The sequence below is a fragment of the Sinohyriopsis cumingii genome, chromosome 1 (assembly GCF_028554795.1).
Source record: "Sinohyriopsis cumingii isolate HCF-2022 chromosome 1, ASM2855479v2, whole genome shotgun sequence".
Classification (NCBI taxonomy): Eukaryota; Metazoa; Mollusca; class Bivalvia; order Unionida; family Unionidae; genus Sinohyriopsis; species Sinohyriopsis cumingii.
The window spans coordinates 173299105-173325803 of NC_142961.1; the positions used below are offsets into that span (position 1 = coordinate 173299105).

The 26699-nt window shown below is 33.9% G+C and overlaps 1 protein-coding gene across 1 annotated transcript in view; it reads left to right on the forward strand.

The window, feature by feature from the left end:
* Nucleotides 1–26699, forward strand: part of LOC149808398 (neurexin-1-like) — a 335258-nt gene that overhangs the window by 206683 nt on the left and 101876 nt on the right. The window contains exons 5-8 of the mRNA XM_089976649.1: nt 10996–11154; nt 21047–21848; nt 22541–22758; nt 24714–24822. Of these exons, the coding sequence (XP_089832775.1) occupies nt 10996–11154; nt 21047–21848; nt 22541–22758; nt 24714–24822 (1288 nt within the window). The remainder of the gene's footprint in view (nt 1–10995; nt 11155–21046; nt 21849–22540; nt 22759–24713; nt 24823–26699) is intronic.

Here is a 26699-nt window from a genome sequence, read left to right on the forward strand (position 1 = left end):
TACATGTACCTTTCTGCAACATTCAAAACAGCGTGATCATAGTGACATACATGTACCTTTATGCAACATTCAAAAAACATTATCATAGTGACATACATGTACCTTTATGCAACATTCAAAAAACATGATCATTGTGACATGTACCTTTATGCAACATTCAAATAACATGATCATAGTGATATACACGTACCTTTATGCAACATTCAAAAAACATGATCATAGTGATATACATCTACCTTTATGCAAGATTCAAATAACATGATCAGAGTGATATACATGTACCTTTATGCAGCATTCAAATAACATGATCAGAGTGACATACATGTACCTTTATGCAACATTCAAATAACATGATCATAGTGATATACATGTACCTTTATGCAGCATTCAAATAACATGATCAGAGTGACATACATGTACCTTTATGCAGCATTCAAATAACATGATCAAAGTGATATACATGTACCTTTATGCAGCATTCAAATAACATGATCATAGTGACATACATGTACCTTTATGCAGCATTCAAATAACATGATCAGTGACATACATGTACCTTTATGCACAATTCAAACAGTGTTGCAAGAAATGTTCACATTTATTGCTGCATTATAGATTCTAAATGTTTGATAATTTGTTATTATTTTCATTACCTTGACTACAAACCAGTTTTGAAGAACAAAAATATTCTTTTGGGGCTCTGGCTAGGCTCAGACATCATCTTTACAGTCCTACTAGTGTAATAGATTTACTCAGCTGCAGCATCTGAGTCCCAAAGTATGAAAGTTAAAACCTTGATTGGTCATCACTGCAACATCTGAAACAGAAAAGTAGAAAGTTAAAACCTTGATTGGTCATCACTGCAACATCTGAAACAGAAAAGTAGAAAGTTAAAACCTTGATTGGTCATCACTGCAACATCTGAAACAGAAAAGTAGAAAGTTAAAACCTTGATTGGTCATCACTGCAACATCTGAAACAGAAAAGTAGAAAGTTAAAACCTTGATTAGTCATCACTGCAACATCTGAAACAGAAAAGTAGAAAGTTAAAACCTTAGCTGTTTATATACAGTTATTACAATCTTGATTGGTCTTTATTTTACTCACTGAACCAAAAGGTAGAAAGTTGAAACCATGAATAATTGTCACTGTAACATCTGTGACTAAAAGGTAGAAATTTGAAACCATGAATAATTATCACTGTAACATCTGTGACCAAAAGGTAGAAAGTTGAAACCTTGAAGGGTCTTCACTGCAACATCTATGACCAAAAGGTACAAAGTTAAACCTTGATTGGTGATTATATATAATATTATGAATGATCATAAATGCAACTTCTGGAACAGAAAAGTAGAAAGTTAAAACCTTGATTGGTTATTATATAGTTGTTAAAACCTCAGTTGGTCATCATTGCACTATTTGATACAAAGAGGTAGAAAGTTAAACTTGAATGGTCATTATACATTTATAAAAACCTTGAATGGTCATTATATATTTATTAAAACCTTGAATGGTCATTATATATTTATTAAAGCTTTGAATGGTCATTATGTATTTATTAAAACCTTGAATGGTCATCACTGCAACTTCTGAGACCAAAAGGTAGAAAGTTAAAACCTTGATTGGTCATGACTGCAATATCTTGGTTGAGTGTATCATGCTATTTTGTTTGTTTGTCTATCTGACTATCTATTATTGGTTTCTACACAGTAAATTGTGTTTAAATTATGCACATTCCCCGTATTGATTTTAGGATAAAATGGTCAAATGTGAAGGACACTGGCTCAAAGAAAAGTAAAGACTTCATTAATTCATTCATTAATCTAGCTTCTCATTGTTAGTGGATAGTGTGCACTTGCATTTCAAAAGATTTTCAAAGGTGTCTGGGGCTCAGAAAAACAATAATTGGTTTTCAAAAGTTAAGGTCCCTGGGGCTCAGAAATACAATAAGTGATTTCTGTACAATCACGTTAGCTCTGGACCACCTATGGTCAACAAACTTTGTAAATGGCTTTCTCAGTTGGTAAGGAAAAAAAAAAAATGTTACATTTTTTGGTCAAAAGGTCAAAGACACTGTGAAATTAACGTACAAAAATGTGTAAAGTAACTTTAATTGCACACCACATGAAGACACCAAATCTTCAAGATTGTTTATTTTTTTGTATGCAAAGAAAAGGAGACACTGATCTTGGATTAGCATATTAAAGGTCAAGGTTGATGTGGCCCAATAAAAATGGTTTCTTTCTACATGATGACTGAACTTATTTCTTGCAGGGTTTAAAATTTCTGGTCAGTATTATCGAGTCTTAGCCTTATATTTCCCAGATACAGAACTATTAAGCATGGGGTACATCATAAAATATATTTGAGGGAATTGTTGCAGAAATAGTTTAAGAGGTTCTTTTAACTTCATATTGATTTATTCTTCAAGAATGATTTGAAATTTAAGCATGTTTTAAATCAGTAATTGTGCATGGGTTATATCATTATGTTTAATAAGTATTGAATAATATATTAAATTCAAACGACTGAAATGCAGTTTTATAACATTTACCTCTCATTTGATGTGTATTTGCAACACCTTGATAATGTTTACTCTAAACTGACCATAAATTTTACACTAGTTACTGTTGTAACAATGTTGTGTCCAATTTAAAATCATTCATTTTATAACATTTTTATTACATTTTCTACATCAGTGTAAGTGGCAATTGTCATCTTTATATAAACTGTTCTCTATTCCTCTATAAATACAATGCTTTTCTACACTTTCCTATTTTTCACAAGTAAACAATATCACATGAAAGCTATTTTGCTGCCATGTGGCATAACATATTGTCAATAACTGTTGTATAACACTGATTTACATCCATGTTTTAACAGTTTATGACATAATCTTGATCTTTTCATTTTGTGCATATCCTTACCAAATTCTTGTCATATTGTTGCAATGATTATTGTCTTCCCTTCAGAGCATAGATGTGACAAATGGGTCACGTTAATAATGGCATTATTTGATGTGACACAAATAGGTCACTTTTATAATGTCATTATTTGATGTGACACAAATAGGTCACATTTAAATAATGGCATTATTTGATGTGACACAAATGGGTCACTTTTATATTGGCATTATTTTGTCGTTGTTGTGGTTTTAGTCATCAATGACAAGTTTTTGCATTTAGCCCAGTTACTCTGACAACTGGGTACAGTCATAAAACTTGATGGGTTTACCATCTTTGTTTTCATGCTAAGGCATTTACATTATGTTGCTGCATTTAACTTTATTATTTTGACACGATTTCATTACAGTCATGAAGTGCATTCATTCTGGAGGGCAAAAGTAGGTCATGGTGTATACCTTTCATGCTTCAGTGATTAAGTGTCTTCATTTACATCAGTTTCTCTGACACCATTGTATGCACAATCATGAAGATTGACAGGTTTAGTGATCTTGGAGAGTACTACTCACCATGTGCAAATTAGGTCAGTGCTTTCATGTTCTAGCAGTTAGGTTAAGTCCTTGCATTTAGGTCATTTTCTCTGACATCATTATAAGTACAATGATGAAACTCAATGGCAGTAATCCTCATGTAGGATTCTGCTCACCACTGGCAAAAGTAAGTCACACTAATTTTTATGCTCCAGTCATTCTGGTACATTTTATCAATTTGCTCAGTCTCTCTGATACTGTCATATGTACAGTCATCAAACTTGATGAGTGTATCCATATTGATGGTATTACTCATCAATGATAAAAGTAGGTAAATTGCATAAAGTTTTTTCATATTACCAAGTCCTTAGACACCATTATGTGCACAGTCATAAAATATAATATATGTATTTATCATAGAATTTTATTCACCTCAGTGAAAACCTGTTAAGGTCACAGTGATCTGCTTTTCTTTTTCTAGTGACTGCAAAACTATGGATTATGCCATGACAAAGGAGCCACTTTGCATTTTGTATGGATTATGCCATGGTAAAGCAGTGACTATGCAAGGTTTATAAATTATGTAATGGCAAAGCAGTGACTATGCAAGGTTTATGGATTATGCCATGGCAAAGTAGTGACTATACAAGGTTTATGGGTATGCCATGGCAAAGCAGGTGAGACATAGCATTCTGCAGAATTCTTCTTCCTTAATTGATATTTGAAAACCTGTTAAGGTCACAGTGATCTGCTTTTCTTTTTCTAGTGACTGCAAAATTTGAAAATTAGAAAGTCATTCAAATCCCAAACACATCTGTAAGAATGGAAATTTGAACCTCTTAGAAACAATATCACAGGAAAAGGAAGATGATAATGCATGGTTTCTTTAAATGAGTAATAATAATATTTTCTCCTTGAAGTGATTTTCAGGATAATCAAAGGATGTATAAATTAGGTATTAAAAATAAGACAAGTCTTTGATATTATTTTCCTCTTCTGCTTTAGCTTATAGTGAGATAGGTGTCACTATGGCAACCCTGTACTATCATCAAGAATGTAGAGCTTTTGATTGAGTTTTATTAATATGGCGAGACTTTGGTTTCACTTTTCTTCTGCAAATCATATATGGGGGGAATATATTTAAGGCACAAATACAAATGATATATAGGGGATATATTTAAGGCACAAAATAAATGAGATATAGGCAATGTATTTAAGGCACAAATACAATTGAGATATGGGGGAAATGCAACTGAAATATAGAGGGATATATTTAAGGTACAGATACAAATGAGATATTGAAAAATATATATAAAGCACAGATACAAAAGATTTATGTATGGAGGATATATTTAAGGCACAGATACAAATCTGATAATGCGAGATATATTTAAAGTGCAGATGCAAATCAGATATGGTGGTATATTTACATCACAGAAACAAATCCAATATAGTGGGATGTATTTAAGCCACATATTGCAAATCATATATAGGAGGGGGATATATTTAAGGCACATGAGTAAGATAGATATGGGGGGATATATTTAAGGAACAGATGTAGAATCAACACCAGGTTCAACAAAACACTGTGAAGATTTAGATCAATGTCTTTAAAAGTTTAATGGACAGCATTCCTCACATCATGTAAAAGGGTTTAGAGCACTAATTAATTTTCTTCTGTATTAACATTTGAAAAAATACAACCGTCTTTTGTACTAGATATACAATATATATACCTCTTGACTGAAGTTAGCACAAACTTTCTGAACTTAGAAATTTTATGGAGAATTGCTTATTAATGGTGTAGGCACAGAATCATTTTGACTACTGGATAGAAACAAAATATTGTAAGTGCACAGACAGAATCTGTGTAGATATTGAAAGAAAGGTCACATATAATTATAGTATACTACATTATACTTCAGCAGTCTTCACCTGACATGTTTGATATCAATAGTCCAACATTTCGAGATTGGTACTTTGGATATGTAATAAATAGTGGTCTGAGTCCTGTACCGAAAATATTTTTGTTGCAATGATCAGTCATTTTAAAACAAGACGTACTGTTGATACAAATGTAATTATTTACTGTTAATTTGATTTTCTAAAAATTTTAGATTTTGTTTGTCCTGTATTTGCTTTGCACTGCTTCCGAAGCTAAATATTTTCTGTCCCCTCACTTAGTAAACCCAAAGATTTTGCTGCCAACATGAATACCTTTGTTGTGTCATGCATTAGTTGTATTATGGAGCTCACATGCTTATTATGACATCATCAAAGGGAGGTAATCTGTTGACAGCCTCAAATATCAGAATATTTTTTACCATTTTGGCAACTGTTACTTATTATCAACATGCTTACTATTACTTCTGTCTGTAAGACACAGCACACCTTTTGTCAGAGTGTATCTCTGGCTTATGTCTTTGTATGATATATGATTATTAAATGAGTTATTAAAAGGGCGACATCACTCTCAAGCAACAATTCTTCTCTCTCAAGAAATGAAATATCACCCCATTTACATCACCATGCAATTTCTGCAGTCAAAATAAATACATGTACATTGCAATTAAATTTAAAAAACACATTTTTTCTTTAATATTTAGAAGTACTGAAGATGTAACAGATACCTTTACATTTGTAGTAAAATGGATATTATGGTGGAAGCTGAAGAATAAGCTAGGTATCTGTACGATTTTGTATTGTCATATTTCCACATATATCCACCTGGTTTCCAGAAACAGCTGAAAATGAGATTTGTCTACTAGAAGTTTTGGTACAAATGTGCTATTTCTATAGCTTCTCTGAAATTCTGCTTAGATTTGTAAGCTTGATAATACATTTTGTAAAAGCATTTGTATTTTCATTTATTTGTAGACTGACCACCTCCAATATGTGGCACATGCTAGTTCTAATGTACCTATGCTGTAAGCCCAGGATGACTAGATTTTCATACAATTTTTTTTATTTTTATAAGGTTGCACAAAGCAAACTAATCACTTGATATTCATACATAAATAGACCATTACAATCAGTTTGAAAAAGCATAACAGCAATTGTGTCTGTTTTTATCCAGGATGTAATATATGACAGGCACTTTCCCATGTAGGCTCAGATAACTAATTCTTTTTCCAAAGATATCAATGTTAATGTTTGAGAAAATAAAATTGTTTTGTGCACTAGATGACCCAGTAAACATCACTTGTCAGAGTTCTTATATGTAATCTGTTTGCCTATTTTACGCAGACAAAAACACATGAATATGGTTTCTTTAACTTGAAAATCTTTGATTTTGAGAGATCAATTTGAAAAAATTTTGAATTTTGAAAAATTTTGCATGACCTTCTTGAATTATTTCCAAAACTCCATGAATTTATCTTACAGAATAAACAATACCAAAACTGAATAATAAATAAAGATTTTTTTTTATTCTGAATTTTTCTTGTTTATGTGTTTTCCAGAAATAATAAATGGAATAATTAAATGATTAAATTGGGATAAAATTGGGTGGATCACATGACATAACTATTTGCATGATGTTGTACTGCTCCACTGCTGTAGTAATGTGCTCATTAGTTATGTGTTTTCTTTTATTTTTGTACCCGTTTTTGCAGTGATGAAGTTACATATGGAGGAAGTTTAATTTCAGCCAAAATTACTCCTTAAAAACTTTTCATAGATATTGAAAACCCACTGAAAAGGTTCAGAAAAACAACTCTCTGAGGGTGTACAAACCATGATCAAGATATTTGTTCCTGCATTCAAATTATGCAAAGAAATTTAATTGTAAAATTTGTCCAGAGTTGTTGGCTGTTGCTCCAGCCAGAGGTATAGTCAGCATTGCATGATTCTGTATTTGATCAATATAAACTATGCTGTCAATTCCAATTCCAGCTGTTCCATGCATGTTTGAAATTAAAATCCTTATCTTTGTGAGAACACTCATGCAAATATGGCATAATATCAACTGCATCCTAAATTATTCTTAGTCACTAAGCTTTATGATGCATTCAGAAAGACCTGATAAATGCCTTGAAGGTTAGGACTGAGTCTGGTATCATAAGCTTGTGTTTCAAAAACTGCAAACCAGGAAATAAATTTCCCAGTTTGTTGAATTTTTATCTACAGAAATATCCATAGTGAAAATGTGACTGGAATTTCAATAAAATTTCATGGAATTTCACTGAAAGTTTTGGCAAGATTTCACAAAAATTTCACTGAAAATTTGGTGTGATTTTACTTAAATTTTGACCAGAACTTTAATTGAAATTTCTTTGATTTACTATTAAAGTTTGACTTAATTACCAGTGAAGTTTGACAGAAATACCATTGAAATGTTACTGAAATAGTGAAATTTCAGAATTACTAAATAAAACAAAATTACACAGTTGTTATATGACATTAAAATTGACTAAGTTCCCATCAACTTTGCATTCAAGTCATTCTCATTTCCATACATTTTTCAAACTATTAATCTAACATTTGTGTCCATGTCCCTCTTGATATGGAGACACCATGTTTGGCAAGCATACTCATTCCCATCAGTTTCCATTACATGAAGATTCATTGGACAAATGCAAAGTTTTGACCAATCAGAAATCTCTTTACAGCAATTAGCTGTTAAATAATATATGGAGCAATACTATTATATAGATCATTGTGGAATGGAAATGGATAGACCTAAATCAGACACCATATAAAAAGAAATGGTCCATATTGAGGAAAATCAAATTCAAGTCAAGAGAAATTTAAATTCTGCTTTAAAACAGAATATGGGCAGTTGAATCCAATTCAAGTTTCGAAAAACAGGAAAATTAACAAGAAAAAACATGAAAAGAAGTTATTGTTCCTACAATGAAAAATAAAATTAGAGCTATCAAAAATGGAAAATACAAGTTTTTCTGAAAATCATTAAAAAATGTGCAAGAAACTGAAGGGGTCAAGAGTGGCTGAGTGGCACTCATTTTTACCAATCTCTGTCATCTCTCCTCTGTCTGTGTGGGTTCATGTCTCAGGCTCAGCGTAGTTACATGAAAAAGCTGCCAGTAGAATCCCATGGGTTGTTTTTATGGGGTTTTTCTCTGGTTCTTCTTCCACCAATTATGCTGGCCACCATGTCTAGCCTATCTTGTGCAGAGAAACAGTATTAAACTACAAATAGCAATAACCAAAAGAAACTGAAAATAAATTATTTTAGAATGGAATAAAGGTACAGTTTTTTATATCAGTGAAGTAGCATTTTTCATTGACATTTTTTTGTAAAATTTCAATCTTAAAATCTTACTTATATTTTCATGAACTTTTGGCAATATCTCAGTGAAGTTTCACTGAAAGTTGGTAAAATACCATAATTTGGGTGGAATAAAGAGATTTTAGTAAATTTCACTGAAATTTCAGTCACATTTCACTAAGGTTAAATCATGTATGTCTTGATTGATGTTGGTGTAAATTTACTTTCAGAAAATGAGGTACTTTGCTACACTTTTTATTAAAACATTTCCCTAAAGTGAGGTACCAGTTAAAACTACTTTAATTAACAGTCGCATAGCTATATGATAATCTTGGTCTGATAGAAATTGTATTAATGCACAAATAAAACCTCAGTCTGATAGAAATTGTATTAATGAACAAATAAAACCTCAGTCTGATAGAAATTGTATTAATGCACAAATAAAACCTAAGTCTGATAGAAATTGTATTAATGCACAAATAAAACCTCAGTCTGATAGAAATTGTATTAATGCACAAATAAAACCTAAGTCTGATAGAAATTGTATTAATGCACAAATAAAACCTCAGTCTGATAGAAATTGTATTAATGCACAAATAAAACCTAAGTCTCATAGAAATTGTATTAATGCACAAATAAAACCTCAGTCTGATAGAAATTGTATTAATGCACAAATGAAACCTCAGTCTGATAGAAATTGTATTAATGCACAAATAAAACCTCAGTCTGATAGAAATTGTATTAATGCACAAATAAAACCTAAGTCTCATAGAAATTGTATTAATGCACAAATAAAACCTAAGTCTGATAGAAATTGTATTAATGCACAAATGAAACCTAAGTCTGATAGATATTGTATTAATGCACAAATAAAACCTAAGTCTGATAGAAATTGTATTAATGCACAAATGAAACCTAAGTCTGATAGATATTGTATTAATGCACAAATAAAACCTAAGTCTGATAGAAATTGTATTAATGCACAAATAAAACCTAAGCAGAAATTGAAGGGACTGATAAGATTCTTGGGGAGGGGGATTGCATTATAATATAACAGCCAGTGGTCTGATCTTAGTGTGTTATTTACGGTATCTTGTTCACATCAAATACTAAGAATAAATGCTACAAGTTCTGTGCATAACACAAAGCTTAAAACATGCATTACCTTGTGTACCATGGAATCATTTGTGATTAGAAAGTAAATGTGTATTTTTGAAGGGTACTGTAATTTTTAAAAATTAAAACTTGTACATAATATGACAAAATGTCAGACATGCTCTTTTCAAATACATCAATAGCAGTACTGCCAATCATTTCAAAGCTATGTCAACATAAAGAGTTTGAAAACTGAATGAAGCTTGTTATTCTTACAAATATAAATATGCAACATTGGGATCTTATACTGAAAGAAAAAGAAACCTCCCAAAGGTATTAAAGGAAACAATCCCACTCCTTAAAGGCTTGTGTAATTATTAGGTAATTGGTACAAGTCCAGCTGGGTCCATCCTGAGAGTTGACCTTTACAGTTAATCTGAACACATTCTTGTAATTCATTTCATTACAGTAAACTCATAAATTATCAGATACTGCTTTCAAACAAATCACCATAGGTGTGATCTCGCTATTTTAGACACTACATTTTGGGAACATCTACCTGACTGAGATATTATAATTTGGACAAAGATATGATATCTCCCATATTTAGAACTAAAATTTGGACATAAAGTGGGAACAATGTGATATCTCCCATATTTAGAACTAAAATTTGGACAAAAAGTGGGAACAATGTGATATGTCCCATATTTAGAACTAAAATTTGGACAAAAAGTGGGAACAATGTGATATCTCTCTGAACCTGATCACTAATGTTCTTGTATATTTTCTGTATTTTTTGGGGGGAAATCTTGCTGAAATGAGAAACAATTCTCCCTGAAACGAGGAAGAAAATTCACCATAAAATGAGACAGAGCTATTATGAGGTGAGAACAAATCTCCGTGAAGCTGTTCCAGAAGTATCACATGTACGCAGCATGCTCAACTGTATCCAAATGTTTTAGTAACTGCAAATCCACAGGGAAATGAAGCAACTTTTTTGTCTTCTAATTAAAGAAAGCATAAAAAGATAGAATTAAAAACATTAACATAGGGACATCTTTCTTTGAACATCACAGGAATTCCTGCTAAGACATGGCTACACAATGTAACAAGTATTGCTGTTCATTCTTCAGGTACCCTGCCACCATCCTCATCAATGTCTTTGTTGAGGTAACCTGACACAAACCTCTTCAATGTCTATTTTAGGTAACTGCACAGACCTCTTTAATGTTTTCAGATTACCATACAAATTGATGGATTAATAAGAACAACGGGGTCCACTGAAGGGAAGTTTACTATGCTGTCCAGCAGCATCTTGTATGTCGGCGGTAGCTCCAGCACGAGGACTCTCCCAGGGTCGAGAATTTCCTCCAACTTCAAGGGCTGCCTTAAACAGGTAACTTCTATTGCTTCAAATGTATATATCCTCCAATTTCTAGGATGGCCTCAAACTGGTAACCTCCATTGCTTCAACTGTATTTATCCATAAAACTTCTAAGATGGTAATAAAAAGATAACCTCCATCGATTCAGCTGTATATATCCTCCAACTTCTAGGATGGCTACAAACAGGTAACCTTGGTTACTTCAGACATTTAAGTTACACTAGTTCAATTAACATCCTTTAACATCAGGGACAGATGTAAATAGGTCATCTCTTTACCTCAGACACTTCAGCTATGGATGATGTGACATTTGTACATGTCCTTCCATGTCCTGCCTACTGCACATATGTCTGATTAAAATAGTCCTCCAAATGCTGCCTGAAATAGGTAACCCTCTCAGTTACTACAGATATTTAAGTGACTCAATCATTTGTTAAATACAGCTCTTCCAACTTTCAGGATTGCTTGAAACCTCCATTACCATCTTAGATACTTCTGTTACTCATATCAATTATATTTCTGTCCTCCATCATATGGGGCTTCATAAAACAAGATAAACTCTGTCTGCCAATTCAGAAAAAGGACATGTAAATTGGACTTCTCTTGTTTACTAAATGTGAAATGGATATAATTAATACAGACTGTCTTGATTTATCGGTCCTAAGTGTTGGTATTCAAACAAAATCTGATTATTTGTTGGGTATTGATCCCTCTTAAAACACTTGATCAGACAGCTTTTTCCAGACATGTTTAATAAAATTAAAGTCATAATTAATTCAACAAATCTACTTAGGATAATTTTCAGGCAGACCTAATAATAATAATAATAATAATAATAATAATAATAATAATAATAATAATAATGATAATAATAATAATAATAATAATGACTTTATTTAAAAGAAGAAGCTCATTTGTTTAACTGACCAATCTTCCATGAGACCTTCTACAATGACATTTGTACAGATATAATGCACAATTTTTACAAGATAAGGTGTCTTTAGACAACAAATATTGTTACAAATTTGACAATTGATCTACTGTTACAATAAAATATTTACAAGGCTTCCAGGATGAGTACATACAGGATTTATACAAATATTAGTAGCGAACATGTGTAAAACATTATAGGTGAGTACAATATAACAATGTCGTAAAAAGTAGTGACACTGAATTAAACAAAATCATACAAATGATTGATTCTGTAGATGCTGACTAAGAAGCTTTATAAAAGCTTGGCATGTGTCAGCTGACTTTATATAAGGTGGTATGGAATTCCATAATTTGGCTCCAGAAAAGCAAAACTCTTTTTTATAAAACTCTGAATCTGGTTTAGGTAAATATAACTTGTTGTTTGAGATGGATCTTAGTTAATACATATCTACATTTTTAACAAATTTAAAGTTATATTTAAGACAATAAGAAGCCAAACCATGTAAGGATTTATAGACTTGTAAACCCTTCTGAAACTAAGTTCTCTGCTGAAATGGAAGCCACTTTAGGGTTTTAAAAAGATTTGTTGATGGTGTATCTAAATCAGCATCAAGAATAACTCTAGCTGCTCTTTTTTGAAATTTCAGTAATCTTTCCTGATTTGTATACCACTATTACCCCAGACAGAACAACAATATTCTAGGTGTAGCATGATATACGCATTGTAGAAAATCTTTATCTGTTCTTGACAGAGATAAGATTTTATTATGTTTTAAGAGATAAAGCAGTGAATTAACTTTTTTAATGAATGACCTTATCAAGTTGTATTTTCCAGCACAAGATATGGTCTGTCATAATGCCAAGTAGTTTTCCATTTTCAGACTGTTGTATACCCATTCCTTTTATCATTACTTTGAAATGATTTTTCTCAGCTGTTACTTTGCTTGACTACCTAAGATCATGGCTTTTGAAATGCATGCATTTATCTTCATACCACAGTGTTCACACCAGTTATTTATTTTTACCAAATCTTTATTTAATTTAGTGCAAATCTCATGGCCTGTTGATCTAATGTTATATAATGTCATGTCATCTGCAAACATGTTGGTGCTGGATAGCTCAATGTGATATGGTAAATCATTTATGTACAGCAAAAAGAGTAATGGTCCAAGAACTGATCCTTGTGGAACACCTGACTTTATCAGTTTCTTATCTGAAAGTTTATTTCAAATAGAAACTCTGTTGTTGTCTGCTTCAAGATAGGATTGAAACCAAGTTGAGCTTTCATGGTTAACTTGCCAGTAGCTTCTTGAGGGTCGGTGGTTCTTTCCGGGGATTTCCCGGGTTCTTCCTCCACCATTAATACTGGCCGGCATGTATAGCCTATTGTGTGCTGAAAAATGGCATTTAACCTTACAACAACAACAACAACAACAATCATGGTTAACTTGATATATGCTGAGCTTTTCCAAGCAAGATTGTGTGATTTACAAAGACAAAAGCTTTGAAAAGTCAAGAAACACTGCCTACAATGTTGCCTTGACCAGTTGCTGTTAACCAATCATCCACCATTCTAGTTAGTGTAGTCTGGCACGAATGTCCTTCATGGAAGCCTGATTGTTGTGAATGTAGCAAATTAAATAATTCCAGGTAGTTTCTAAATTCATTACAAACATGTCTTTCTAATATCTTTGAAAGTGATGATAAAACTGATATAGGTCTGTAGTTATTCATATCAGAAAGATCTCCCTTCTTATGTGTTGGAGTCACTTTTGCCAGTTTTAGTATGTTTGGAGAAATACCTGTGGAAATACTTAAATTGAAGATATACATAAGTGAAGGTGCAATCACTTGAGATGAGAATTTTAGGAATTTAGCACTTATGTTATCTAGACCTATTGCTGTTGTGACATCAAGTTGGTGACTAATTCATTTAAAATGAATTCAAGGCTTATTTTGGGGATTTTGAAGCACTCTTCTTTTCTAAGTTTTGAAGAAATATATTTATTTAATTCATCACTGGAAAATCTTCTAGGAGTTGCAAAATCCACAAGTTTTTCATTTATATTCACAAAGTAATCATTGAGTGCATTTGCAATTTCAAGAGGTTCTTGCTTAAAATCACCATTTGCATCACAAATACATGTAAATGGCACGTTATTGATAGATTTGCCTCTCAAGTCATTGAAGGTTTTCCAGAGTTTTCTAGGATTCTTGTTTGTAATACTATCTTATATTTCAGTGGAATAATAAGTTTTCTTTGCCTTTTGACTTGACTCTGTTTCTCCATAATCTGTAACTGTCAGTATCTTTTAATTTATGAAATCTATCCCTTGTCTTAATAACATTCAGTATATCACCTGTAATCATGTTTGGTTGTTTTTATTGCTTGACTCCCTTAAAATTAAAAGGAGCATGAGTGCTCAGGGTGTCAGTAAACATACCTATCCAGATGTCAAGAGCACCTGATGGGTGTGTGATTGTGTGTGTAATTTGGATTTTTAAAATAACTTTAACAATTTTTCAGTCATTTCTCTGCAATGTCTGCAGTGTGACAGTTTATAGTGATGTCTAGCAATGAGGAATGTAGCATGATGTCCCACCCAGTCACATTATCCTGAGTCCAGGCCGACCAGTCCTAACACTAACCTCTTAATGCTGAGTGCCAAGCGAGGCAGCTGTTAGTACCATTATTGTAAATCTTTGGTATGACTCAGCCAGGGATCGAACCCACGACCTCCCGCATCCAAGGTGGATGCTTTAACCACTAGGCCACTGGAATGGTCCATCTGATGGGTCATCAAAACATTTAATTACTGACCAAGGGATATCTTTCATTTCTTTAAAGTATAAGGGTAGGGGGCAAGGGGGAGCATATGGCCTGTGCCTCAACTCCTAACAATCCTCAAAAATGGTTTTTATAAATAAACAATTCTGAGAATAATAAATATACTTAATTGTGTACTTCATTTTCTTTTAAATATTAATAATGTAAATTATATGTGCTTTTTTTGGCATTTGATTCCAAATTTGCCAATTTCAATATAGCCAAAAGCTAGTTGACTCAAATTCTCAAAATGGCCCAGGCCGCTCTGTCTTTGAATGGGCCTGTATACAGGGAAGGAGTAAGTAATGCATCACATAGAGGTATTTAATGCTTTGGATTGCACATATTGTGACATTCAGATTATGGTATATATTGATATGTGGGATGGGCATTGCACATGAACATTTAGGGGTGATACATGAAAAATAGGTAAGTCATCTGATGGCTAAGACAGGTTAATTATATGGCATCACAAATGAACTGTTTTCTTCAGATGTGACAAATACAAAACCTCAAGTTTTAATAAAAACCATCACTATCATATTTGCTTCTGATATTTCCAGCATGTGTTGTGAAATTTAAACTCCTAAAACTGACTGGTGTTCCTCATGTAACCTCAGATATCATGTGTTATAATAATAATAATAATAATAATAATAATACATGTAATAATAATAATAATAATAATAATAATAATAATAATAATAATAATAACAACAACAACAACAACAACAATAATACATGTAATAATAATAATAATAATAATAATAATAATAATAATAATAGTTAACTCCATGTATTCTCTGCAAAGGTTATCAGGATCATATGGTTGCTAGTTGATTGGAAATGTGGTTGCAAGTGAACCTGGAGTGCCACACACAGTACATGCCCATGTACTACAGAGAGTCCTTGACACAGAGAAGGACTAAATTTGGAAATTACATTGGGGTGAATTTTCCCATAGTTTTGTGTGACAAGACTTGCAAACTTGTTCACTGGTGGAATCTTAATGTGAATTTCACCATTCACCCTGTCTCTGTACTCCAGCCTCAGATGGTTCTTTATAGTGATTTTAACATAATACATTGAATGTGTTCTGATAGATTTAAGTATGTGATTAGTAGTGGTTTTAACATAATACACTGTGTATGGGGTCTCATAGAATTAAATATGTGATTAGTAGTGATTTTAACTCATTAACTTTCGGAAATTTTTGTCTATTTGCCTGAAAAGTGAGTAGGAAACACATTTTGGGGCTGCTCCTGAATACATCCAAATAAATCTGCTTCTAAGAGATTTCCGCTTAACCTGATGCCTAGCTGTGTTAGAAATGTCATTTTTCCTTGGCTACTAGCTGTGTTAGAAATGTCATTTTTCCTTGGCTATTTCATTTGTGCATGTGCTGAATGATTTATTTGTTGTTGCTTATTGGGCCCATCATTTTCATGTCCTGGCCACATTTTACTTGATATCCCCAACTTATTCTACTTTTTCAAAGGTTTGCCTGTCTGTGTGCAGTTCAGACCAGTCTGCCTTAGATCTGAGGCCAAAAAGTCTCAAATCTGGACAATAAATCTGATTACTACAACAGGCAAAATTTTTGTGTAAAAAAATTGGGTCTCAGAAAATAAATTTTCCCCCCAGTATGTTGTAATTAAGTCTAGATTATTTGGTATCCTTGTAGAGCTACATCTGTCTACTTTTCTGTAATACCACCCACTTTGGTGTATCTTAAATGACCTTGATGCCAAAGAGCTCAAAAGTAGGGTACTACCTCCTGATGCACAAATGTGGTGCCAGGGGATTAATGATTTAACATAATACAGTGCATGGGGTTGAGTAGATTGAAGTATGTGCTTAGTAGTGATATTAACAGAATAGACTGTATGGGGTGGGGTAGATTTAAGTATGTGGTTAGTAGTGATATTAATATAATACACTGTATGGGGTGGGGTAGATTTAAGTATGAGGTTAGTAGTGATATTAATATAATACACTATATGGGGTGGGGTAAATTTAAGTACGTGGTTAGTAGTGATATTAATATAATACACTGTATGGGGTGGGATAGATTTAAGTACATGGTTAGTAGTGATATTAATATAATACACTGTATGGGGTGGAGTAGATTTAAGTGTGTGGTTAGTAGTGATATTAATATAATACACTGTATGGGGTGGAGTAGATTTAAGTGTGTGGTTAGTAGTGATATTAATATAATACACTGTATGGGGTGGGGTAGATTTAATTATGTAGTTAGTAGTGATATTAATATAATACACTATATGGGGTGGGGTAGATTTAAGTATGTGGTTAGTAGTGATATTAATATAATACACTGCTGAAAAATGGCGTTAAACCCTAAACAACAACAATATAATACACTGTATGGGGTGGGGTAGATTTAAGTGTGTGGTTAGTAGTGATATTAATATAATACACTGTATGGGGTGGGGTAGATTTAAGTATGTGGTTAGTAGTGATATTAATATAATACACTGTATGGGGTGGGGTAGATTTAATTATGTAGTTAGTAGTGATATTAATATAATGCATTATATGGGGTGGGGTAGATTTAAGTATGTGGTTAGTAGTGATATTAATATAATACACTGCTGAAAAATGGCGTTAAACCCTAAACAACAACAATATAATACACTGTATGGGGTGGGGTAGATTTAAGTATGTGGTTAGTAGTGATATTAATATAATACACTGTATGGGGTGGGGTAGATTTAATTATGTAGTTAGTTGTGATATTGATATAATACACTATATGGGGTGGGGTAGATTTAATTATGTGGTTAGTAGTGATATTAATATAATAATCTGTATGGGGTGGGGTAGATGTAACTAGGAATTAGCTTACCAACAGAGGGCAATTAGTCATCTAAAGAATGACTGTAGCATCTTAATATCCTTTGACTAAGGGCTACATGTTCAATGAAGTTATCATCAATCATCAGCTTGGTAAGAATCATTTAATTTTCCAGTTGCTCTGGATGTCACAAGTACACATATGCCTGTCACATTCACTCAGTATAAATTACATTTCTCTGCATGTCACAAGTACACATATGCCTGTGACAGTCACTCAGTATAAATGATATTTCTCTGGATGCCACAAGTACACATATGTCTGTGACATTCACTCAGTATAAATAACATTTCTCTGGATGTCACAAGTACACATATACCTCCAACTTTCACTCAGTATAAATTACATTTCTCTGGATGTCACAAGTACATATATGCCTGTGACAGTCACTCAGTATAAATTACATTTCTCTGGATGTCACAAGTACACATATGCCTGTGAAATTCACTCAGTATAAATTACATTTCTCTGGATGTCACAAGTACACATATACCTCCAACTTTCACTCAGTATAAATTACATTTCTCTGGATGCCACAAGTACACATATGCCTGTGACATTCATTCAGTATAAATTACATTTCTCTGGATGTCACAAGTACACATATACCTCCAACTTTCACTCAGTATAAATTACATTTCTCTGGATGTCACAAGTACACATATGCCTGTGACATTCACTCAGTATAAATTACATTTCTCTGGATGTCACAAGTACACATATGTCTGTGACAGTCACTCAGTAAAAATTACATTTCTCTGGATGCCATAAGTACACATATGCCTGTGACATTCACTCAGTACAATTACATTTCTCTGGATGCCACAAGTACACATATGCCTGTGACATTCATTCAGTATAAATTACATTTCTCTGGATGTCACAAGTACACATATGCCTGTGATGTTCACTCAGTATAAACTATATTTCTCTGGATGTCACAAGTACACATATGCCTGTGACATTCACTCAGTATAAATAACATTTCTCTGGATGTCACAAGTACACATATACCTCCAACTTTCACTCAGTATAAATTACATTTCTCTGGATGTCACAAGTACACATATACCTCCAACTTTCACTCAGTATAAATTACATTTCTCTGGATTTCACAAGTACACATATACCTCCAACTTTCACTCAGTATAAATTACATTTCTCTGGATGTCACAAGTACACATATACCTCCAACTTTCACTCAGTATAAATTACATTTCTCTGGATTTCACAAGTACACATATACCTCCAACTTTCACTCAGTATAAATTACATTTCTCTGGATGTCACAAGTACACATATGCCTGTGACATTCACTCAGTATAAATTACATTTCTCTGGATGCCACAAGTACACATATACCTGTGACATTCACTCAGTATAAATTACTTTTTTTGGGATGTCACAAGTACACATATGCCTGAGATAGTCACCCAGTATAAATTACATTTCTTTGGATGTCACAAGTACACATATGCCTGTGACAGTCACCCAGGATAAATTACATTTCTCTAAATGTCACAAGTACACATATGCCTGTGACATTCACTCAGTATAAATAACATTTCTCTGGATGTCGCAAGTACACATATACCTCCAACTTTCACTCAGTAAAAATTACATTTCTCTGGATGTCACAAGTACACATATGCATGTGACATTCACTCAGAATAAATTACATTTCTCTGGATGTCACAAGTACACATATACCTCCAACTTTCACTCAGTATAAATTACATTTCTCTGGATGTCACAAGTACACATATGCCTGTGACATTCACTCAGTATAAATTACATTTCTCTGGATGCCACAAGTACATGTATACCTGTGACATTCACTCAGTATAAATTACTTATTTTGGGATGTCACAAGTACACATATGCCTGTGACATTCACTCAGTATAAATTATGTTTCTCTGGATGTCACAAGTACACATATGCATGTGACATTCACTCAGTATAAATTACATTTCTCTAGATGTCACAAGTACACATATACCTCCAACTTTCACTCAGAATAAATTACATTTCTTTGGATGTCACAAGTACACATATACCTCCAACTTTCACTCAGTATAAATTACATTTCTCTGGATGTCACAAGTACTCCTATGAATGTGACATTTGCTCAGTATAAATTACATTTCTCATGAGGGCCCTGAGTGGCTGAGTGGTCTAAAGTGTTCACCATTACAGATCACTGCCATCTCACCTCTGTCTGCATGAGTTCGAGTCTTGGGCTCGGCTAATGTGGGTATGTGAGAAAGCTTGCCAGTAGCTTCTTGTGGGCTGGTGGTTCCTTCTGGGGTTTTCCTGAGTTCTTCCTCCACCATTAATACTGGCCACCATGTATAGCCTCTGACTTTCACTCAGAATAAATTACATCACCCACTTAAAGTTTTGTCTTAAGCAGGTTATTGCCTTAAGCAGGTAAAGTTCTTATTCTTCACTTGCACAATTCATTTATAAAATAATGAAAGCAGTTTACCTGTTCTCAAACTGATGGCATGCATTAAACAACACTTCTTCCCACACATATTCATAATGTAGGGATAAATAAATGGTGGAGAAATTGATTGCACTCAGGTTCTTAGTATCCTTATTTTCAAGCCTTCTGCAGAGCATTTGCTTACTTCATTCAGGTTGACTGCTTACTTCATTCAAGTTGATTGCTTACTTCAATCAAGTTGATTGCTTACTTCATTCAGGTTGATTGCTTACTGATACAAGTTGATTGCTTGCTGATTCAAGTTGATTGCTTACTTGATTTAAGTTGATTGCTTACTGACTCAAGTTTGTTGCTTACTGATACAAGTTGATTACTTACTGATACAAGTTGATTGCTTATTTGATTCAAGTTGATTGCTTACTGATACAAGTTGATTGATTACTGATTCAAGTTGATTGCTTACTTAATCAAAATTTATTTCCTACTGATTAAAGTTGATTGCCTACTTGATTCAAGTTGATTGCCTAATGATACAAGTTGATTGCTTACTGATTCAAGTTGATTGCTTACTTGATTAAAGTTGATTGCTTACTTGATTCAAGTTGATTGCTTAATGATACAAGTTGATTGCTTACTTGATTCAAGTTGATTGCTTACTGATTCAAGTTGATTGTTTACTGATACAAGTTGACTGCTTACTGATTCAAGTTGATTGCTTACTGATACAAGTTGATTAATTACTGATACAAGTTGATTACTTGCTTGATACAAGTTACCTCTGAAAAAAGCTTAAGCAAAATTTGGCCTTTGTTTCAGGTTCAGTACTCAGCTGACAATATCAAGTTTGACCTAACAGAGCTGGCTAAAACAGGCCATAAGTTGATCAGGGTGGTTGGTGAAATTCAGTTTGGCCAATGTCAGGAGGAGGTGCAGACTCAGCCTATTACCTTCACCTCCCCCAAATCCTTCATTGCCCTCCCACGCTGGGAACTTCGGAAAGACTTTGGATCCATTGCCTTTCGCTTTAAAACTACAGAGCCAACAGGACTTCTTATTTATAACAGTGACAGATATGATGTCAGCAAAAGAGACTTCTTTGCTTTAGAAATTGTTGATGGCTACTTTTATCTTGTCCTTGAGCTTGGTTCTGGAGTCACAAAGGTCAAAGCCTCAAGAACTAGGGTTGATGATGGAAAGGAACATGACGTGTTGTTTCAGTACAGAGGTCAGGAGGGGTACATCAATATTGATGGTGATAAAACTGATTACAGCTCACCTGGAAACAGCAAACAGTTAGATCTCACTGAGTTACTCTATGTTGGTGGAGTTGATTTTGAACGCTTAGGAGCACACAGGTTGCCCAAAGAAGTTTGGTCAGGGACCCTGGGATATGGGTATGTGGGGTGTTTCCAGGATCTTGTGATTAACAATGTGAGGATAGATCTACTAAGCTTGGCAATAAAGCAGGGTCAAAAAGGGGTTGCAGACCAGTGTCGCACCAGAGAGGACCATTGTGGGAGTCGGCCATGTCTACACAATGGAGTATGTCAAGAAGGCTGGAATAGGTACATGTGTAAATGTGCTGGAACAGCCTACACTGGTTCAAACTGCCAGGATGGTGAGTACTGATATTTTGCCATCTCAGTATGTTATCACTGGGGACAGTAAAAAAAGCTATCGACTAATACTTTTTTGATCTTTGGGGTATAACTGGGTATTGTGATCTTTTTGGGTATTATTGAATTTTGTGATCCTTGGGCTATAATTGGGTATTGTGATCCTTGGGCTATAATTGGGTATTGTGATATTTGGGCTATAATTGGGTATTGTGATATTTGGGCTATAATTGGGTATTGTGATATTTGGGCTATAATTGGGTATTGTGATATTTGGGCTATAATTGGGTATTGTGATATTTGGGCTATAATTGGGTATTGTGATATTTGGGGCAAATCTTATTAGTCTAGCAACTATTGTGAATACTGTATAATTCACAATGCACTGGTGAAAATAAGAGCTTACCTGCCAGTTTGATAGAAATGTTAAATTTCCTCTACCAAAGACAGCTTATATATTTTGACCAATGCAATTATATACCAAGATCTGTACATCCTTATCTGAAATTATGTTCATGTGTCTATATATATATGTTATCTATATACTTTGCCAAATTATTAAATCAAACTCTTGATTATTTCTGCACTAAAGCTTTATGGTACACCAATAAATTATTGTAATATCCAGATCCATGTTATAATGCAGTATGTTATAACAAGGTATCTATTTTACCCTGGTATCTTCATTCCTCAGCTGCCGTTACTCTGAAGTTTGATGGAGTTCAGCACATGAAGATTAACTATCCAGAGGAATCAGAGACGGAGATTGAAGATATTTCCCTGCGATTCCATACAATTCGTTCTGATGCCATTCTCCTTCTGACAGCCTCAGAGATTTACCCTGATATGTATGAAGTGTACCTGGAGGGAGGGACAGTTAAAGTCACCATCAACCTTGGAAATAGGGCCAAAGTAAGAATTGTAGTGATTTTGTTATTACATATATGTTACAATAGACAAGGATTTATTACTTCATATATGTTATAATTGGCAAGGATTTGTTATTATATATATATGTTATAATAGGCTTGGATTTATTATATATTTGTTTTAATTAGCATCAATTTGTTATATCATTTATGTTAAAATAGGTAATTATTTGTTATTACATATATGTTATAATCGGTATGGGTTTGTTATTTCAAATATGTTAAAATAGGCAAGGATTTGTTATTAGGCATATGTTATTATACGCATGGATTTATTACATACATGTTAAAATAGGCATGGATTTGTTCAAAGGATTGTATTATATCCACTCATTATTATAAAGTTTTGAATCAATAGGAGATTCATGCATTTTATTTCAGTTTCCAAATTGCCTTGTGAATATTTCATTACTTTCTCACTTCTAATTAGAAAATCGGGGGCTTGTAAAAGAACTTTGATTTTTCCTTGTGCAGTAGTCTTTCATTTCTCATCAAACTGTTTGTATACATGCTGTGTACTTGGATACCCCTTCAGTATTATGCAGACATTTTCTGTCCATCAGATAGTAATTCTTACATACATACTTTTGACATTCTTTCAAATGATACTTTAATTATTAGCTCACACCATAATTCATTAGGTGCGGTAATTTATTTGCATAATGCACTGCTTGCCACCATGAGACAAATTTATAATATCAATTATTTGACAGCAGCTTGCTGCAATGAGTTGAATTTCTAGTATCAGTTATATGACAGCAGCTCTGGTATGGCTTTTTGCATTGTATTGAGAAGTCCTTAGCAGCAGTTTGACATAGCTGTCACTGTAGCACCCATGTGTTTGTCCATCTGTAATGGTTAAAATCAGTGTTAGAGGTTTTTTTCTGAAGTGCTGACAACCTGTTACTTGGAATATGCATACAAGCTGATGTGTATAATACCAATTTAATATACGGTCACTAAGGGACCTAATGTACAGGCCATGGCCAGCTTCTTGTTTGGGTCCAGATTACATATACATAACTACAGCTAATGTAAGGTCAGTAAGGGGATTAATATACAGGCCATGGCCAGCTTCTTGTTTGGGTCCAGATTATATATACATAACTACAGCTAATGTAATTTCAGTAAGGGGATTAATTTACAGGCCATGGCCAGCTTCTTGTTTGAGTCCAGATTATATATACATGACTACAGCTAATGTAAGGTCAGTAAGGGGATTAATGTACAGGCCATGGCCAGCTTCTTGTTTGAGTCCAGATTATATATACATAACTACAGCTAATGTAAGGTCAGTAAGGGGATTAATGTACAGGCCATGGCCAGCTTCTTGTTTGGGTCCAGGTTATATATACATAACTACAGTTAAATACACTTGGCCTTACTTATTTTCCTTTATGACAGAAACACTATCAGAATTTGTCTTCTTGTAACTTGTAAGAACTTGTAGACATGAATGGACAAAGCTAGTAGTCTACAATGGGACAAAGACACAAATGGACAAAGCTAATAGTCTACATTGTGGCATAAACACAAATGAGCAAAGTCAACAGTCATCACTGGTGTACAGACACAAATGGACAAAGCTAATAGTGTACAATGGGACATAGACACAAATGGACAAAGCTAATAGTCTACAATGGGACATAGACACAAATGGACAAAGCTAATAGTCTACAATGGGACACAGACACAAATGGACAAAGCTAATTGTCTACAATAGGACATAGACACAAATGGACAAAGCTAATAGTCTACAGTGGGACATAGACACAAATGGACAAAGCCAATAGTGTACAATGGGACATAGACACAAATGGACAAAGCTAATAGTCTACAATGGGACATAGACACAAATGGACAAAGCTAATAGTCTACAATGGGACATAGACACAAATGGACAAAGCTAATAGTCTACAATGTCCTTGATTATTGCAGACTCTGATAATTGGTCAAGGCTTGAATGATGACCAGTGGCACACAGTATACATCCAGCGCCGAGGACAAGATATCCAGATTAACATCGATGATAATAGACCAGTTCTAGGTAATTATATTGTTTTGGTTTATAATAGCCAGTTGGTAAAGCATTTGACTTGTAATCCAAATGTAATGGGTTTGAACCTGCTCAGGCCAGCCCACTTAGCTTCATTCTTCTCATTATAATAAAGCAAATAATGTATTAAAAATGCTATTAAAACCTACAAAAACAAAAACAATATAATACATTTGTATTAATTAATTAAGACTTTTTTGCTTTTCTCCATTAGTGTGTGTGTGTGTGATTTAGATTTTTAATGTAGCTTTTACAGTTTTCCAGTCATATCACTATGATGTCTGCAGTGTGGCAGTTTAAAGTGATGTCTAGCACTGGGGCATGATGTGGCAGATATGTAGCATGATGTCCCACCCAGTCACATTATCCTGACACCAGGCCGACCATTCCTAACACTAGCCTCTTAAAGCTGAATGCCTAGCAAGGCAGCTGAAAGTACCATTTTTGTAAGTCTTTGGTATGATTCAGCCGGGGTTCAAACCCATGAAATCCTGCATCTGGGTGGACACTCTATCCACTAAGCCACAGGAGCGGTCCTTCTCCATTAGTTCATACAGTGTAATAAAGTAAATAATTTTTTTTTAAAATGAGGGTAGGCTTGTCATTAGTTAGGGTATAGAAAATTCTGTCACAATTTTTTGCATAATGGGATGGACTTCCCATTGAGTATAGGACTATCATAAGACAATTTCTGTATTCAGCAAAGTTAATGTCACATAGTTATGATACAAAAGGTTTGTGATCCAGTTTAGTCTGCTCTTACTGGTTTGACCACTCCAGTTTTGGCCTAAGTGGTTAGAACATCCACCTTGAAAGCAGGAGGTTGCCGGTTCGAACCCCAGCTGAGTCATACCAGAAACTTATAAAAATTGTACTAACAGCTGCTTCACTAGGTGCTCAGCATTAAGAGAATAGTATTAGGACTAGTCTGCTTGGTGTCATGATAATGTGACTGGGAAGGACACATCATGATACATGTCTGCAGCATGATGCCCAAGTGCTAGACATAAGTATAAACTGTCACAATGCAGACATCATAGCAATATGACTGATAAGTTGTTAAAGCTTCATTAAAAATCCAAATCACACACACACACAGTTATCTTCTAAGAGAACTATAAAACACAGGTCCCTTCACAGTACTTATGTTGCATCTAGATCAGTCTATTCACTGTACTCTTGTTCCATCTAGCTAAGTATATTCACTGATCTTTTGTTGCATCTAGCTAGGTCTCTTCACTGTACTCTTGTTCCATTTAGCTCAGTCTATTCACTGTACTCTTGTTGCATCTAGCTCAGTCTATTCACTGTATGTAGGCCCCGAGTGGCTGAGTGGTCTAAAGCACTCACCATTATGGATCACTGCCCTTTCACCTCTATCAGCATGGGTTCAAGTCTCGGATTCAGCCAATATGGGTATGTGAGAAAGCTTGCCAGTAGCTTCTCATGGGTCGGTATTTCTTTCTGGGGTTTTCCCCAAGTTCTTCATCCACCATTTATACTGGCACCATGTATAGCTTGAGCTGAAAAATGGTGTTGAACTCTACAACAAGAACAACAATAACAACAACAACTATTCACTGTACTCTTGTTCATTTAGCTCATTTCCTCTAACACTATTTTATATACAGACAAGAATTTGATCAATGCATTGGACTTGATTGGTACTGCTCACTATGAGCTAAATTAATCAATTTTTTTCACTTTACGAAGTTTCCAGAGTTTGGGATTCTGCTGAGGTGGAGCAGGCAATAGAAAGATTTCCATGGCAACCCTTTTTAATAAATCCTATTACACATTAAATCTGGTGCACATGCCTTGACACTTTTTATGCAGATATTTAAAGAAGATTATAATCAAACATAGCC